Source organism: Hemiscyllium ocellatum, chromosome 7, assembly GCF_020745735.1.
Source record: "Hemiscyllium ocellatum isolate sHemOce1 chromosome 7, sHemOce1.pat.X.cur, whole genome shotgun sequence".
Taxonomy (NCBI): domain Eukaryota; kingdom Metazoa; phylum Chordata; class Chondrichthyes; order Orectolobiformes; family Hemiscylliidae; genus Hemiscyllium; species Hemiscyllium ocellatum.
In genome coordinates this window covers 39,407,117-39,425,708 of record NC_083407.1, presented here as the reverse complement: position 1 = coordinate 39,425,708, position 18,592 = coordinate 39,407,117, and the positions used below count along the sequence as shown (strand labels likewise).

Here is an 18,592-nt window from a genome sequence, read left to right as displayed (position 1 = left end):
TCCTCACACTGGTGTTTGGTGATTTTGTTTCAAATATTTGATGTTTTCAATCCTTTTGAGGCCTTCTGACCATGGTGGCTAAACTTTTCAGCTTTAGTCATTATCATGAAGACCACTTCTGTTATCTAGCCCTTGCAGTGACAGCAGTTTAAAAAGGTAGACTTGCAGTTTTGCATAAATATTGACTATTGTATGGCAGAGATAAAAGCAATGTTTGGGGAGCTTGACCAGCATGTGAATAGATGGACCTGGCTTGACAGGTGACATGCCAAAGGATCATTGGACCAGAGCCAACACTGGCTTACTTCATCAAATTTTTGTCATGGTGTTCTGATTATGCAGGCAAAGATTGGGGAATGGTCAAGGCTGTATGGAAATTTAAGGACGAATGAAGACGCAGCGTGTGTGTGTGAGATCATTAAACATTTTGAAATGCCTTGCATGTAAACCTTAAAAGCTTTTTCATAAAGTCATAAGAACCTGTAACATGATGAGCCTGTTGAGCAAGAGCCATTTTAAGTCTGCAAAGAACTGGAAGTATACAGGAATAATAAACAACCAATCAGGAGAAATGAGACAAACAGGTAAATGGTGAGGGCTAGTCCCAATACCCAATACGGTCTTTGCCTTGTTCAAAACAAGAGATCTTTATTATAAGTAATATTCATTGTACACGTATGTATGGAGAATTTCCACTTTTATGAATGATCATGGGGATTTTGCCAGTAGTGTTTCAATAGTCAGTTTGTAATTATAATCTCATTTGACCAGCACCTTTTTGTGTTTAATTAATATTTACCAATCTCATCTTTCGTTTCATCATTATTTTGGTATGAATCTTCATTTCTTCCTGATGTCATCTCTTGATTTGATCATTCATATCGTCTCTGTCTGTCTCTGTCTGTCTCTGTCTGTCTCTGTCTGTCTCTGTCTGTCTCTGTCTGTCTCTGTCTGTCTCTGTCTGTCTCTGTCTGTCTCTGTCTGTCTCTGTCTGTCTCTGTCTGTCTGTCTCAGAAGTAAGACCTTCACCTTTTATTGATTATCTATTGCTCTTTTGCTTGCTTTCTCTTGCTCTCGCTGTCTGTTGAGAATACAGGAAATGTATGAGTGAGAAGGAAAAATGCAGGTAGAAACTTGCTAATAAGTTGCATCTTTTGAATGATGACATATGACTTCCTTCAGTTTTAGAGATTAAACTCTAGCCTAAACAATGGGTTTATTGTCAGCCAGCATCAAGTTACCAGACCTTCCTGGTACAGCTATGTTTGGTAAATATGTATAAAAGTCTATCTCCTCAAAATGAGTTTCAGTGCATGGTGAAATAGTTTTTTTTCTGTGTATGTGAGCAAGGTCACTTTCTGATGCCTGGAAAACCAGCAGATTTGTAAGACTAGCAGCTTCATAATTTCATCTTTCCTCAGATCTTTGCTTTTTACCAATGAATGACTGTTCTTCATATAGTTACAATTTTATTTATTTGTCAGAGGAGAGAGTGTTTCATAGTTATGTCACCTAACTTAATAAATATTGTACTGGCACTGTTCCATTTAACTCGAAATGATATGAAACTTCTGTCTCCTGAGTGGATCAATGACACTATCCGAGGTATTTAACAATTTTTAGAAATTAATTTCAAAAATTTGGCAAAGTATATTGAAAGAAATAATATGTGACATGTTGCACACAACTATAAATAGATTAAATCTGTTTGTTACGTGGAATATTTCTCTTAGAATTTTGCTTTGTGTTTACACAGGACAAAATTCACCTCCAGTTAACACAAGCATTTGATAAAGAAGAACAGACCATAAAAGATGAAGCTGAAAAGGAAGAATGCGCAGAGAAACCAGATAAAATAAATAAAAAAATGTTATCGAGAGGTTTGCGTTTCTTCATGAAGATATTTCAAGATTTTGGTAACTGATGATTTACTTATGAATATATGAAACTTCTCATTCTCTCTGTCTTAACCAGATTCCAGCCAAGAATACACAGATTCCACTGGAATAGATCTTCATGAATTTTTAGTAAATACTTTGAAAAATAATCCCAGGTATATATAAAACTGACATTTCTGATTTTATATGTAAAAGATGCAATATGTTGAGATACATAGTGCTCATGATGCACAGTCTATACAAATTAGGAAAACTTATTTGTGCTAGAGATGAAAGATCAAAGCCACAGTTATTTACCAAGTAATAGTTTACTGGTCAAATAAATGTATGCTTACCTTCCTTTCAGCAGCTCTGAATTGTAACCATGGTTGCCTTAATGATTTGAAGGATTCTGAACCACTACCAGTAGTTGTAAAACAATGTATGTTACAGCTACATAATTGATTAAACACAATAAAAACTACATTTCCAAAGATGCAAACAAGAAAATTACTACCAAATGGAGATAGTAAAAATAGTCTTTCAACAAAGAACTAAAGCTAGCAGAAGCTGTTCAATAATTGTATTATGAAAATCTAGTACATGATTATGCCAGGATGGAAAACTGTACTCTGCCAGGTTCTACTTGTTTTAACTGTAAACTAGATACAAACTTATACATTTTCTAAATAAATAACCGTGCACTCTTCCTGTACGAGGTCTTTTAAGGCTGATCTCCAATCAAATATTCAGCAATATTGCAAGTATGCATAGCAAATAGTTTTATTGCTACATGGGGGAATGAGCAAGATTGTGGAACTAAATTATGAACAATTGAAGCATTAACATACTTAGGCATTGAACAGCCTTGTGCTGTAATTATGATAAATGCCGTGATCTCACAGGTAGTAAAACTGATCCATATTAACCTTTGATAGAAATGCTTAACTAATAACTTAATCTTGGTTCAATGTAGCCAAGCTTTTACCCACAAAATTATAATTTTACAGGTAGCTGGCATTTACAGTTGGATTTTCTGTTTTGCTGCTGTTCAACTTGTTGAACAACTGTAATATTTAAGTGACAGCTATTTCTCCTGAGTTCAGTCTTGGCTCGTGCTAACTACAATTGTAACTGAAATTTTGAGAGAAAATGATATGAAAATGGATTAAACTGCAAGTTGACCATAACGTACTCACGTTCTACTGCCATCATTGGTGCATTGGCTGATGGCAGTCACATTCTCCAAAGAAACCTTCCACGAAAAGATTAATCTTAGAGATAAGCCTTTATGTAAGGATGCATTTCTGCTAAAAGTATCACAGCTCAGTAGAAGGTTGAGCAAGAGGAGAGACTGTAACTCTGCTCTATTCCAGAGGCTTTTGGTCCTTCAGGTGTGATGTTGTTTGGAGTCTAGCACATCGAAAATCACTCAGGAAAGATGGTAAATCTTGGTGATTGTGCCTTTGGACAGCCATTGTACTTTGAGCACAAAATAGTGAAAGAAAACCTCTATTTTGATAGAACTACATGGTACAGCATTACATAGATAATGAACATGATAGTTGGTTATCCTTCTACAAATGTTTCCTTTCCTTTAATAAAAGATGTAAAATAGGATTTTATGTATCACCTAAATTATGACAATGAATCCCAGAGACCCTTTTAACTATTTCTGCAAAGACTGTTTCAGTTATGCAATTCCTGTTTTGCCTTTTGTATGCATGTGTACTTTCCTACAGTGATATTGCAGATGTTCGTCCTATGAATAGTGTCCGGTTAGCACAGCGTAGAATTCACAACTGAATCGAACAACGCCATCCAACCAATAGTATTAATTCAACAGAAACAGAAATTGCTGGAAAAGCTCAGCAGGTCTGGCAGTACCTACAGAGAGAAGTCAGAGTTCATGTTTTGGATCAAGAGTTCTGAGGAACGGACATTTTGACCGGAAACATTAGCTCTGATTTCTCTCCACAGATGCTGCCCGACTTGCTGAGCTTTTCAGTAATTTCTATGTTTGATTCTGAATTTTGGTTTTTTAGTTTTTACTTAGTAGTAACTCATTGTTCATCTCAATGATGTTTGTCCACCCTTAATCTGTGCTGTGGGCATTGTCCACAACATAGCATGACTCCACTTCTAATTCATTGTCTGCAAGGTGATTTGAGAAATCAGTCATGAAAGTTGCTGGGGGTAAAAAATGAGGTCTGCAGATGCTGGAGATCACAGTTGAAAATGCGTTGCTGGTTAAAGCACAGCAGGTCAGGCAGCATCCAAGGAATAGGAAATTTGACGTTTCGGGCATAAGCCCTTCATCAGGAGTTGCTGCACAAGTTTTGTTTGTTTGAGGTTTCAGGCTACTGCAAAATCTACATAGGCACAATCTGTATGACTGTTGAGACACATGCAATTTGTTTCAGTTGTATAGGTTTGGGTATAGTTAGGAGCAGAGATTTTGTGGATACTTAACCACATCAACAACACCAATTCACTTTTTATACAAGCAAATCTGTTGTACCCATCAAGACATTCTTTTACTGGATTAGCTGTAGCCAAATAGGAAGAATCCCATGGGTTTCTTGTGAATCAGATTCTGAGTCTGCAACAGGGGATTAACTTCTTTCTGAGCTTCTGTTGCTAGAAATGTCAGTAGATCCAACTCCATATGGTTTTCTTTGGCTTCATAGAAGAACACACTGAGCCCGGTGATAAATGGAAGGCCCTACCTGGTTTAATTTTTGACTTTGTAGCCTTTTATTTAGAAATTGAATGCATATCTGTTAACTGTTACATAAGTAGAGTAATGCATAGATTGTTTTGTGTTTAAGCAACCTGTACATGCATACTGGAAAAAGCACTCAATTTTTGGCAGTACATTCATCATTGATGGAAAAAATTATGTTGTGCTTGTAGGGAATTTATTTGATAAGTATATAGCTCCTAGTTTTTAAATTTCAACCATTTGAACCATGTTACATATTTAGCAAATGAGCACTACTGATGGACTTTTTTTTGTTCTCCAGGGATAGAATGATGTTGCTGAAGTTAGAACAAGAAATTCTGGATTTTATCAGTAATAACAAGTAAGAACTGATATTGATGTCTTCGCTGAATATGTTTTCACAGCTTGTGTATTGTCACCAGTGGTGTCTCTTTCTTCCTCTTTAGTATTCAATATAGGAAGTTTCCTCCAATGACCTCCTATCATAGGATGTTGTTGCACAGAGTGGCTGCATACTTTGGCTTGGATCACAATGTTGACCAAACAGGAAAAGCTGTGATCATAAACAAAACTAGCAACACAAGAATGTAAGTGATTTAACTACTGAAATGTTTTTTATTTATAATTGAGTTAATAATTTGATTTGTTTTCATAAATATTCACTTGAACGTTGAATTAGATGCTGGTATTAAGAGTGAGGAACTTTAAACAATCATCGTCAGAAAAGGAAACTGAGAAAATTGAAAAGAACTGAAATCTGACAGATTCCTGGGGCTGACGGGCTTCATCTTAGGCTATTAAAAGAAATGGCCGCTGAGATGATTGCCTTGTATTTAGTTTTCCAAAACTCCCTAAATTCTGCAGAAGTCCTCTGCAATTCAAGAAAGGAGGGAGATAGAAAGCAGGATGCTATAGGCCATTTGTAAGGGAGAAAGTGCCAGAATCTGTTATTAAGCAAGTTATTGTTAATTCAGTCAAGCAGATTCAACATGATTTTGTGAAATGAAAATCATACCTGATTAATTCATTGGAGTTCATTTGAGGAAGTAACGGGCAGCATAGATAAATTGATGAATGTACAATTTTCAGATATCCAGAAGGCATTTAACGAAGTATCACATCCATGGCTCCTTTGAAAAATAAGAACCCATAGTGTAGGAGATAAATTAGCGTAGATAGAGAATTGCTTGGCAAATAGGAAGCAGAGGATTAGCATAAATGGGTTGTGGTGGCAGGATGTGACAATGATGTGCAGCGGGGATTGGTGCTGAGCCTCACTTATTGACAATCTGCAGAAATAATTTGGATAAAGGAACCGAAACTATTGCTAAATACGCTGATGATACAATGATAGATAGGAAATTAAGTTGTGAAGAAGACCGTAATCAATGAAGGGATTAAAGATTAAATGAACAGGCAAAAAACTCAAAATCTAGAATGTAATGTAAAAAATGTCAATGCCCACTTTAGTAGGTAGAATAGAAAAACCACGTTTTATTTAAGTAGAGATTGCTCAACAGCTAGTGGGATGGGATTTGGGGTTGCCAGTACATGAATCACAGCAAGTGACTTAGAATGAAATATGTTGTTTATTGGAAAGTGAATAGAATACACAAGTTGGGATGCTCTCCTGCAGTTGACAAGGTATTAGTGAGACCAAATGTGCAATACAGTGTACCATTTTAGTGGAGGATGTACTGACACTGGAGGTGGTACACAGGAGGTTTATAAGATTAATTTTGGAATTGAGAAGGTTGCCTAATGAGACATTGAATAGAGTGGTACTATAATGACTCAAATTTAGAAGAATGAGGAATCTTACAGTAATATTTGATGGGAATGGATAACATAGACACAGGAGGCTGCTTTCATTGGCGAGTAAAACTAGATTTGGGGGATATAGCCTCAAAATAAGGGGAGGAGATATAAGATTGAGTGGAGTTGAAACTTCTTCACTCAAAAGGGCTGTGAATCTGTGGAATTTCCTGTGCGGTGAAATAGTTGAAGCTACCTTGTTGAATGCTTTTTAAGGCAAAGATAGATTTTTGAACAGTATAGCAATTAGGTGCTATGGTAAACAGGCAGGCAAGTGGAACAAAGTCCACAAAAATCTCAGCCATGGTCTTGGTGAATGGCAGAGCAGGCGTGATGGGCCAGATGGCTGACTCCTGCTCTATTTCTTTTGTAATGTTCTAAGGACGTGGTTCAGAAAAGATTAGATTAGAATCCCTACAGGATGGAAACAGGCCATTTGGCCCAACCAGTCCACACTGGCCCTCCAAAGAGCAACCCACCCAGACCCATTCCCCTAACCTATATTTAACTCCGACTAATGCACTTAACACTATGGGCAATTTCACCTGACCTGCACGTCTTTGGATTGTGGGAGGAAACCGGAATACCCAGAGAAAACCCACGCAGACAGGGTGAGAATGTGCAAATTCCACACAGACAGTTGCCCTAGCCTGGAATCGAATACGGGTCCCTGGCGCTGAGGCAGTAGTGCTAACCACTAAGCCACAATACTGCCCCAACTGATGCCTGGAATATATGGATTACCTTTATAAGGAAAGATTGGACAAGTTGTATCTTTCTTCTATTGAAATTTAGAGGAACGAGGTGATTTTCTTGAGATACAAGGTTCTGAGAGCACTTGATAGTGTGGTTGCAGAATAGAATGTTTCCCTTTATTGGAGAGACTGCAAGTAGGGCACAAGGCTTAAGTCAGAAATGAGAATTTTAAGCCAAAAATGAGAATTCTTTTGAGTCTTTGAAACTCTTTCCTCGAGAGCAGTGGCGATGTGGTCATTGAATATTTTCAGGGAAGCTGTAGGTTGCCTGTCTTGTTAGCCAAGAATCTCTAGTTTTTGGGGTAGATAGGAATGCAGAGTTGATGCCACATTCAGAACAATCATGGTCTTGTTGAACAGCAAGGTTAATGGAGCTGAATGGCCTACTATTGCACTGAATTCATATTTTCATACGGCCTGCCTGATTGTTGCCCGAAATGGTGCAAAGGTGCATGAAATCAGTCTCCGCAGTAGATTGCACCTGAGGGCTGTCAAATGTAAGATTTTATTGTAAATTTGAGTAATAAGGGTGTCGGATCTTTTGTAGATCAGAAGAACAAGAATATTGGATAAGGGATAACAATGGTTGAATGTAGGAACGATGGTTCAAAAGCCAGAGTTCAAATCTCGCGATGGCAGGTGATGGAATTTGAATAAGAGTCAAATGATGACTTCTCAATTGTCAGAAAAGCCCAACTGTTTCACTAATACCCTTCAGGGAAATGAATCTGCTGTCTGACTGACATGACTTCAGACCTGCAGTTACATTAGATTCCCTACAGAGTGGAAACAGACCCTTCAGCCCAACAAGTCCACACCAACCCTCTGAAGAGTAACCCACCCCCTCTGACTATTGCACCTAACAACTATGGACAATTTAGCATCGCCAATTCATCTGACCTGCACACCTTTTGTAATGTGGGAGGAAATCAGAGTACCTGGAGGAACCCACACAGACAACGGAAGAATGAGCGAACTCTACACAGACAGTCACCCAAGGCTGGAATTGAACCTGGGACCCTGGCACTGTGAGGCAGCAGTGCTAACCACTGAGCCCACCGTACAGTTCTTGATGGATGATAACATGCTGGCCGAGCCAGCAACACCCACACTCTGTGAATGAACAGAAAAGAGAATGAGAAATGGCTGTGATTTTGGGAATAGAAATGTTTATGGAGTTGAAGTTAAATAGGGCAGCATGGTGGCTCATTGGTTAGCACTGCTGTCTCATGGTGTCAGGACCTGGGTTCAATTCCACCCTTGAGCCACTGTGTGTGGAGTTTGCATGTTCTCCCGTGTCTGCATTGATTTCCTCAGTGCTCCGGTTTCCTCCCATAGTCCTGTTGTTGTGTTGCCATTGTCTTACCATACCATAAGTGCTGCTCTCTCAATAGAGAGAGAAGTGACTGGTGGTGATTTAACCTGAGAGTCACCAAACCTCTGAGGAAAGAGGTTTAGAAGGAGAGCCTTTCATGGTGACCTCATCGATGATGGGAATTGAACCCATGCTGTTGGGTCACAAACAAAGATGTGCTGGTGATGAGGATTGGCTATTCTAAATTACCCATAGTGTTCACAGATGTGCTAGACAGGTGCATTAGTCATGGTAAATGCAGGGATAGGAAAGGGAGGGGATGAGTCTGGGAGGAATGCTGTTCAGAAGGTTGCTGTGAGCTCCAGCCGAATGGCCTGCTTCCACACTGTAGGGATTTTATGATTCTATATGTTTGGCTGAGCTATTGCACCAAAGTTGCAAGCTGTCTGCTTGAGTGTAAGGTAGAGGGCAGTAACCAATTTGAATTGATTTCCAAAATGCAGTTTTCAGTTGGGATGTAAATTTTAAAGCTATAGCTTTGATATTCCCAAAGTTTTGTTTTTGAGTGATTTGCAGTTTATTGCAAGACCGCATGTCAGGCAATTCTGAAAACCAAGGCTGTAGGTGAGACCGGAATTATGGCAACGGGAAACATCCCTGTATTTGTGGCATGTTGTCCCATGTGGTGGTATCATCAAGTTAGCAGCCTTTGGATAAAGAATATGAAGGATGCAGGATAGATTGCTCTGGGATTCCAAAGGGATCAGGTTGTGAATGGAAAGTTGCTACAAGTAATTAAATATGTTAGCTTGAAATTAAGCAAAGCAAATCTCTTTGGTTTAGGCAACAGGACAAATATTGGAGAGATGTGATGTACTCAACCATGTCAGACTGGAGTGACTTAAAGGAGGGATAATGTTCCATTATCATAGAGAATATTGATAACTTGGTATGTTTGTGTTGTGACAGCAACAAACCTGACTTGGTGGACTTGCATAGGAAATGGTAGGAACGATGATGAAGGCATTGCATGATGGCATTAACAATGTAACGCAGAGTAATTATTAGCAATATTGAAAATATTCTACGCATGGTTTAAGCAAGTTGTGCAGAGTTTAACATTAAGCATGCTGTCTACTCCTCTCTTAGTGGCAATACATAATTTTTCTTCATTTATCTTTATGAAACTGGTTCTTGTTTTCATTACATACCAAGATTTTGCAAATCTTATTTGTGTTGTTACAGATGTACAAAAATTAGTACACCTTGTGCCAAATGTCTAATTAATACTTGTACAATTAAGGTTTCATTTATTCCATTCTATAGCCACGAAAATTTGTCCATTATTGCAAAATGCAAATAGAAAAATAATTTGTGATGCCTTCCCTGTTTGAAGGAAGGAATCCCAAATTTGCATCAAATTCTGCAAGTGTGCTTAAACTCTAGCATTCATACCTATTTAAACTGAATATATCACAGTAAATTGGTACACAGAAAACAACTTTTGAGACATTGACAGTGATAGAACAAGTGGAGAGAGCAGTTAATGCATGCAGTATCTTCAGCTTTATTAAATAATAGCGTAAGATCTGAGCAAGGATGTCATAATGAACTTGTTTAAGTGCTTGTTTAACCTATGCTAAAGTGGTTTCTGAGAATGGCAACACAATAGTGAAGGTAGATTGGAGATGTAACTGTTTTTGTTGGAAGAGAATTCTAGGAGTCTTGATAAAAGTTTTGAAAATCTTGAAGGGTATGGGGCAGAGTGAATAGATATAAACTACTCCCACTTGTAATAATAAACACACATTTGAGTAATTTGCAAAAGAAGCAGATGTGAAAAGAGAACACTTCTGACTTTTTTTTCCTCAGGAGACTGACCAAGTTGATTTGAATCAAGAAAGGGAAAAATCATTGTGGTGTACTTTGAGATAATTTTTGAAATTTTGTGCAGAATGTCTGTTTTCAGTCTCAAGACCAGGAGAACAGTAGAATGTTTGGATTTCATACTGCCTGCCATTGATGACTTAGAAATATGTAATTTGCATTATTCTAGTCATGGTTCAATTTTGTTTCTTCGTAGACCTGACCAGAAGTTTTGTGAACATATAAAAGATGATGCAAGTGATGATTTTCAGAAGCGATATATCTTAAAACGAGATAACTCAAGCATTGACAAAGATGATAACCAAGTAAGTGCTTAATTTGAGTGCAGTCTTGGATTTCATCTCTCTGTTTAAGAAGTGTTGTTGTATTGCTATTTGTTTTATATATTGTATTTCTTTCTGAAGCAGCAGATATTCTAGTTTAATATCGTGGAATTTATCAAGTATTTGAAACCATTATTGTCGTTGAGAATGGTGCATTGAGACATTACTAGACTAGTTCACACACAGTTGCAAAACACCAGGCATCTTGGAGTGTTTTCATCAAATTGCCAAGTGTAACATTACTTTTTATTTATATTCTGTTAATAAAATGATGTCAATGATTAGTATTTCAAAATTTTTTGTACTTTTTTAGACTGGAAGTTTTATGGAGTTGAAATTTTAATAAATCAATTGGAAGGATTAAGTTAAATTCAAGCTATTGATTTGGATAATAATAACTTAGTTCAGATCGTGTATTTGTTCAGGCGTGTACACCATGCTCTGGAGTCATCTTTTAATAATATAATTCAGTTGTTGAAAGTTTGCAGACTATTTTTTTCTGTACATTGTTTAAATTCAATGAAATCATTGAATTTAGTAAAAAAATTTGTTTTGTTTTTTTCTCAGTTAATCGTTTGTTCACAATGCTTTGTGTGTGTGCGTATACAGATGTCACGTGCATTTAAGTCCTATATGATCACTGTAGTAAGCATTATTTGACACTCTGAAGAGAAGAACAGCAAAAGTATTTCAAGGATGTTGCTGTTTGGGCATGAGCAAATGCTGGGCTTACCATGATGTCAGGTTTTTGTACATGGTAATCATTGACAAGTTATTAAATGGGGATACCTTTTTAAAGTAATCAAATGACTGTTTAGCACAACAATGAATGATTAAAGACTGCCCAAGTTTGTATTCTTCATGAGTTTTTTTTTTGAGCGAATGCTAACCAGCAGATTGATCAGTTTAAAACTTGGTTCCATAGTTTACTTTCAGTTCAGCCTAGGAATGATCATTCAAAAATTGTAAGCATTTCTCCTAACCAAGAGATTGTTCACAGGTGGTACTGGAATATTTCATAGTAATCAAGTCTAAGAGACGCCTATGTTAAACAGGTTATTTGTTTCAAATTAATCACTTAAAACAGCCTCCTGGAAATGTAAGGCAAAATTGGGAACATCTGGAATTAGTCAAGGCAATTGTGAAAGAAGCACAAATTGCCTCGGGAAAATGAAAATTTATACTTGAGAAAGCACCTTTCTTAGAAAGGGTGTAGCAGTACTAATATGGACAAATTAAATTCCAAAAGCTTTTTTTGGAATTTGTTTTCAAAAAATCTATATTTTTGATATTGTTAAAGCTTCAATTAAATCTTTTTTTTTTACTTTGAAATATTTCAATCTCCTAAGAAGACGATGTGTTCAAAATTTCCAGATACGTATCAGATTGCGGGATGATAGAAGAAGCAAATCAATAGAGGAGAGGGAAGAGGAATATCAGCGGGTCAGAGATAGGATATTTTCTCAAGATGTAAGTATAGGGTGGGAAAGAGAAGTAAATATCTGGTTTTAAATTGGATGTGCAAATAGATGTTACAAGCTTCGAATAAGTAGTTGAAAATCTGGAAGGCATTGAACTTGATTGATTTGGTTGTGGAGATTTCAGAGTAAATGATACATTAGTAAACTGAAAGTTGCATGGTAGTCATGACTAGGAACTTTTTGTGGAGACTTGCTGTACGCTATGGAATGCTGTTTCATAGACCCTTGTAAATATAATTAGTTGTCACCTATCTAGAGGAAAGGCCTGATAAAATTCAAGCTCTTTGAGCAGGAAATATGTAAATGAGAAGCCAGCAGAATGTTGATGGGTACATTTTCAGTCAATTTTGTTTTATCAGCTTAACAAAGATTGGTTGCTGAGATTTTTGGATGGCCACAAATCTGAAGTCCTATGCAGAGCAGATTAGTGATCATGTTCAGGTGCTCTTGTAAAAGTGTTTGACAGGACTTTGCATGCTTGCTAAATTTGAGATGGGTACTTCAGAGTCTCAGCCACAATTCTGATGTTGTGCTTTTATAAGCTTTGCCACTGTCGCATATAAAAAATAGGTATGAAGCTCTGGTAAATGATAGAAAGCTGTGTCCTTGAGCAGAGTGTTTGAAACGGCAATGTAAATAATGCTTCTGACAGATGGCATATAGGACTGAAGCACTTTTTTAAACATGAATTTTCCCTACATCGCACTTGTGTAAAAACACTTTCAGAGCACCAAACATCATCATAAAAGCAGTCCAAATTAAATAAAAGCTTTTGAAATAAAATATTGTAATAACCCTACCGTTGGAATTCGGAACATTTTTACTGGTTAAGACCCTATTCAGTGGAAAGTAAAAATAAATTAGTCTTTGAAAAAGTTTATTTTTAAGATATGCAAGTTGTTTAAAAGCTAAATATTTTTCCAAAATACTCTTCTCAGATCTATACTATTTAAATTTATTTTGAGCTCAGTGCAGAGCATTATGAGCATATTGCTCATCTCCAAGGGATAGGAAGCCACAGAGTTAACACCAGTTATGGTATGATCTAATTACAGGTTAGGAACTAATGTTTCGTTGTAGATTTTTTTTTCCCCACACTTAATACATGGCTTCAATATGGAGTTTTCAAATGCTTCAAAATTACTGTTGAAAAATTGTGCAGTCCACAAAATGTGTCTTTATACTGGATGATTTTGCTGGATGTCTACTACTGATTTTTATTGTATACCAAGAATGAAAGGAACATAGCAGGCATGGAGAACTATATACTGGATTAGTGGTGCTGGAAGAGCACAACAGTTCAGGCAGCATCCAAGGAGCAGCGAAATCGACGTTTCGGGCAGAAGCCCTTCATCAGGAATAAAGGCAGAGAGCCTGAAGCTTGGGGCAGAAGCATGCTGAGACAATGGGTCGGCCAGGGTGGTCAAGCTTGTGGATCTTAGGAAGGAGGTAGAACCGGGCAGTGTGGGGTTCCCGGACTATGAGGTTGGAAGCTGTGGGTAGGAGATCTCCTGAGGTGGAGGTTCTGTATGGTCTGGGAGATGGTTTGGTGGGGGGAGGTATGGTCAAGGGGGCAGTAGGAAGAGGTGTCCTCGAGTTGGCGTTTGGCTTCAGCGGTGTAGAGGTCAGTGTGCCAGACTACCACTGCGACCCCTTTATCCACTGGCTTGATAGTGAGGTTGGGATTGGAGCAGAGGGATTGGAGGGCTGCGCATTGTGAGGGTGAGAAGTAGTTGGAGTGGGGGAGGGGGGTAGACAGAACCGCCTCAACCTACCCCCCTCCCCCGCTCCAACCTCTCACCCTCACAACGCGCAGCCTTTCGACCATCCTGGCCGACCCATTATCTCAGCATACTCCTGCCCCACTGAACTCATCTCTACCTACCTCGACACTGTCCTATCCCCCCTAGTCCAGGAACTCCCCGCATACGTTTGACACACCACCCACGCCCTCCACCTCCTCCAAGACTTCCATTTCCCCGGCCCCCCAACGCCTCATCTTCACCATGGATATCCAATCCCTCTACACCTCCATCCCGCCATGACCAGGCCTCCAAGCCCTCCGTTTTTTCCTTTCCAAACGTCCCCAACAGTACCCTTCCACCAACACACTCATTCGTTTGGCTGAACTGGTCCTCACCCTTAACAATTTCTCCTTCGAATCCTCCCACTTCCTGCAGACCAAAGGGATAGCCGTGGGCACACGTATGGGCCCCAGCTATGCCTGTCTCTTTGTTGGCTACGTAGAACAGTTGATCTTCTGATATTACACCGGCACCATTCCCCACTTTTCCTCCGCTACATTGATGACTGCATTGGCGCCACCTCGTGCTCCCATGAGGAGGTTGAGCAATTCATCAACTTCACCAACACATTCCACACTGACCTTAAGTTTACCTGGACCATCTCTGATACCTCCCTCCCCTTCCTGGACCTCTCCATCTCCATTAATGACGACCGACTTGACACTGACATTTTTTACAAACCCACCGACTCCTACAGCTACCTGGATTACACCTCTTCCCACCCTACCTCTTGCAAAAATGCCATCCCGTATTCCCAATTCCTCCGCCTCCGCCATATCTGCTCCTAGGAGGACCAGTTCCACCAGGTGGCCTCCTTCTTTAGAGACCGCAATTTCCCTTCCCACGTGGTTAAAGATGCCCTCCAACGCATCTCGTCCACATCCCGCACCTCCGCCCTCAGACCCCACCCGTCCAATCGTAATAAGGACAGAACGCCCCTGGTGCTCACCTTCCACCCTACAAACCTTCGCATAAACCAAATCATCATCTGCCGACATTTCCGCCACCCCCAAAAAGACCTCGCCACCAGAGATATATATTCCCTCCCACCCCTTTCCGCCTTCCGCAAAGACCGTTCCCTCCATGACTACCTGTTCAGGTCCACGCCCCCCCCGACAACCCACCCTCCCATCCTGGCACCTTCCCCTGCCACCGCAGGAACTGTAAAACCTGCGCCCACACCTCCTCCCTAACCTCTATCCAAGGCCCTAAAGGAGCCTTCCACATCCACCAAAGTTTTACCTGCACATCCACTAATATCATTTATTGTATCCGTTGCTCCCGATGCGGTCTCCTCTACATTGGGGAGACTGGGCACCTCCTAGCAGAGCGCTTTAGGGAACATCTCTGGGACACCCGCACCAATCAACCACACCACCCCATGACCCAACATTTCAACTCCCCCTCCCACTCTGCTGAGGACATGGAGGTCCTGGGCTGCCTCCACTGCCGCTCCCTCACCACCAGACGCCTGGAGGAAGAACGCCTCATCTTCTGCCTCGGAACACTTCAACCCCAGGGCATCAATGTGGACTTCAACAGTTTCCTCATTTCCCCTTCCCCTACCTCACCCTAGTTCCAAACTTCCAGCTCAGCACTGTCCCAATGACTTGTCCGACCTGCCTATCTCCTTTTCCACCTAACCACTCCACCCTCTCCTCCCTGATCTATCACCTTCATCCCCTCCCCCACTCACCCATTATACTCTGTTACTTTCTCCCCACCCCCACCCTCCTCAAGCTTATCTCTCCACGCTTCAGGCTCTCTGCCTTTATTCCTGATGAAGGGCTTTTGCCCAAAACGTCGATTTTGCTGCTCCTCGGATGCTGCCTGAACTGCTGTGCTCTTCCAGCACCACTAATGGAAAATCTGGTTTCCAGCATCTGCAGTTATTGTTTTTATCATGGGGAACTATATAGCCCATCAAGTCTGCCAGCGGATATAAGGGCAATCAACTCTACTTTTCTGCCTGCACCCCTATATCCCTTCTTACCTAGAAATCTGTTTATCCCAGACTTAAATATAGTCAATGGTGATGCATCCACAACCCACTGTGGTCAAGAATTCTGACAATTAGCAATCTTTTGAATGAAGAAATTTTTCATTACGTTGGTCCTAAATGATCAGGCCCTTGTTCATCAGGACATAAAAATAGGAGTCGGCCATTAAGCCCCTCAAGTCTGTTCCAGCACACAGAGATCATGGGTGATCTGTGCCCTGACTCTGTATACCTGCTTTTGGCCAGTATCCCTTAATACCTGTTGTTTATGAAAAATTTATCTATCTCAATTTTTATGTTAGCAGCTGATCTACAATCCATTGTTATTTGTGGAAGAGAGTTCCAACGTCTACCATCCTTTGTGTATATAAATGCTTCCCAACTGCTCTCCTGAATGGTCTTGCTGTTATTCTCAGACTGTGCCTCCTTGATCTAGAAGCCCCAGCCTATGGAAATAGTTTATTTTTGTCTTTACCTGTTAACAACTTAAATTTTGATCAAATCACTTAAACTTCTACATTCTAGAAAAAACAGTCCTGATTTTTAAGGGGAACGATATAAAACGAGGGGCAATATTGTCACACGTTCATGTATCAAACGAACAGCCAGAGGAAGTGGTGGATACACATACAGTTAGAACATTTGAAACACATTTGGATGCATGAAAAGGAAAGGTTTAGACAAACATGGGCAAAACGCAGGCAAGTGAGACTAGTTTAGTTTGGGAAACTTCGGCATGGACAAGTTAGACTGAAAGGTCTGTTTCTGTGCTGTGTGACTCAGACTATAATTTGAATAATCTCCTCAAAATGTAACCCCTGAAGTCCAGGCATCATTGTTGTAAACCCATGTTGTACTCCCACCAAGGCCAATATATCCTTCCTACTGTATGGGTCCCAAATCATCTGTCAGTACTGCAAGTGGGGTTTAACCCCAGTTTTGTGTAACTGCAGTATAACTTGCTCATCCTTGTTTTCAACTCCTCTCCATATAATGTCCAGCATTCCATTGGCTTTCCTGGTTGCTTTCTGCACCTATTTGTAGCATTTGAAAGATCTATGTACCTGAACCCCACCCAAGACAGACTTGTTCCCCTTTGTTCCTGAGCTTGGTAAAGCAGCAGTGTTCTCCCTTTTTGAAGACTCTTCACTTTCTTGAATATTTCAATTTGATCATCTTTCATTGACATGTTAGAGCAAAATCTTTCAAACATTAATTTCCAAGTGCTGAACTTGATGTTATAAAACTCATTATCATTCAATGAAGTTCATACTCTGATCATTTGTAGCCAAGTTAAAAACAACTTGAATGTTGCCATTTTTGCATTTGTTATTGATTTTGTTCAAATCAATGCATGATTGCAAATTTCTTTTTGGATACATTAGAGTTAGCATAACATGTACACAATTTGCTGATCACATTGAATTATTTAAGGACAAGCCACTATGTGCAGAAAATGGAATGTAGAGTATTTAATTTTTGTACCAATGATTATGTTAGTTTCGTCTTAGTGATGTAAAAATATCATGTTTTATCATTTTTTTTTTACTAGTTTTGTTGATGTAACTAAAAATTTGTTTTTGTTTCAGTTATCATTTTCCCAGGATAATTACTTTACAGATAAAAGGTGGGTGATGATTTGAATGGATAGTTTAATTGATTAGGATTTCATGGTGTTTTATAATACATTCTGAAATCTCCTATTAACATCAACAGAATTCATGAAGAAGAAGCTGCTAATAGCACACAACAAAGGCGACAAATATTTAGGTACAGGAAAGCTTGTTCTAATTAGAATATTTGTTTGTATAATTGTGTACTCTGAATTCATTCATTATTTACTTTTTGAAGTCTTGTAAAATTAAGATAAATGTTAACTTTATTTTATATGTTGCAGAGGAAATAAGGATGGAACTGGGAGATCCTCCAATAGTCGGCAGAGCAGTACTGAAAATGAGCTGAAGTGGTCAGAGCCACGTCCTTGGAGCAGTACGGACTCTGATAGCTCAAACCGCAATCTGAAACCAGCAATGACAAAAGCTAGCAGCTTTAGTGGAATTTCTGTACTGGCAAGAGGTGATAGCTCTGGTAGCAGCAAAAGTACAGGCAGGCTTTCAAAAGCAGGTACATTATTATTATACACTACACTTAACATTACACAATCACAGTAAAGTACTAGTTTGGCAAATGCTGGCTTTTAGAGTGTCAAATCAACTTAATATTTCTCATCACTTTTCTGATTGATCAACTCTTCTTGTTTTTTTTCTATTGCCCAAAGGTGAGGGCTTTTGCCATAGGTACTATTTCTCAAAGGCAAGCAGCCCTTAAGTACCTCATCAAATTGACCATTATTCATATTTGAGATAAATGTTTGCTTGCACATTCACCAATGAAGGAGAATGCTGCAGCTGGATCCAACTTGTCCTGAGTATTCACTGACAATTGTATTTTGCGACTACTGCAGAGTGATCTTTATTGGTAAAGTGATATTTGCTTTCCTGAGCTCAGGGGCAATAAAGCCACTCTTGGCATCTCAATGATTCCCTGACTGAGATTGAGCGACTTCCATACAGACTAGTGGTCAATCTGGAACTAACTTGTCTATATGGC

At 39.3% G+C, this 18,592-nt stretch overlaps 1 protein-coding gene across 7 annotated transcripts in view; it reads left to right on the top strand.

Annotated features, from left to right (window-relative positions):
* Window positions 1-18,592, top strand: part of LOC132817052 (R3H domain-containing protein 1-like) — a 164,384-nt gene that overhangs the window by 51,599 nt on the left and 94,193 nt on the right. For 6 of the 7 annotated variants that reach the window (XM_060827126.1, XM_060827127.1, XM_060827130.1 and 3 more), the window contains 9 exons: window positions 1,757-1,880; window positions 1,975-2,053; window positions 4,904-4,963; window positions 5,049-5,189; window positions 10,571-10,679; window positions 12,072-12,167; window positions 17,572-17,609; window positions 17,699-17,752; window positions 17,880-18,106. In XM_060827126.1, the coding sequence (XP_060683109.1) occupies window positions 1,757-1,880; window positions 1,975-2,053; window positions 4,904-4,963; window positions 5,049-5,189; window positions 10,571-10,679; window positions 12,072-12,167; window positions 17,572-17,609; window positions 17,699-17,752; window positions 17,880-18,106 (928 nt within the window). The remainder of the gene's footprint in view (window positions 1-1,756; window positions 1,881-1,974; window positions 2,054-4,903; window positions 4,964-5,048; window positions 5,190-10,570; window positions 10,680-12,071; window positions 12,168-17,571; window positions 17,610-17,698; window positions 17,753-17,879; window positions 18,107-18,592) is intronic. The other variant, XM_060827128.1, reaches the window with a different exon arrangement.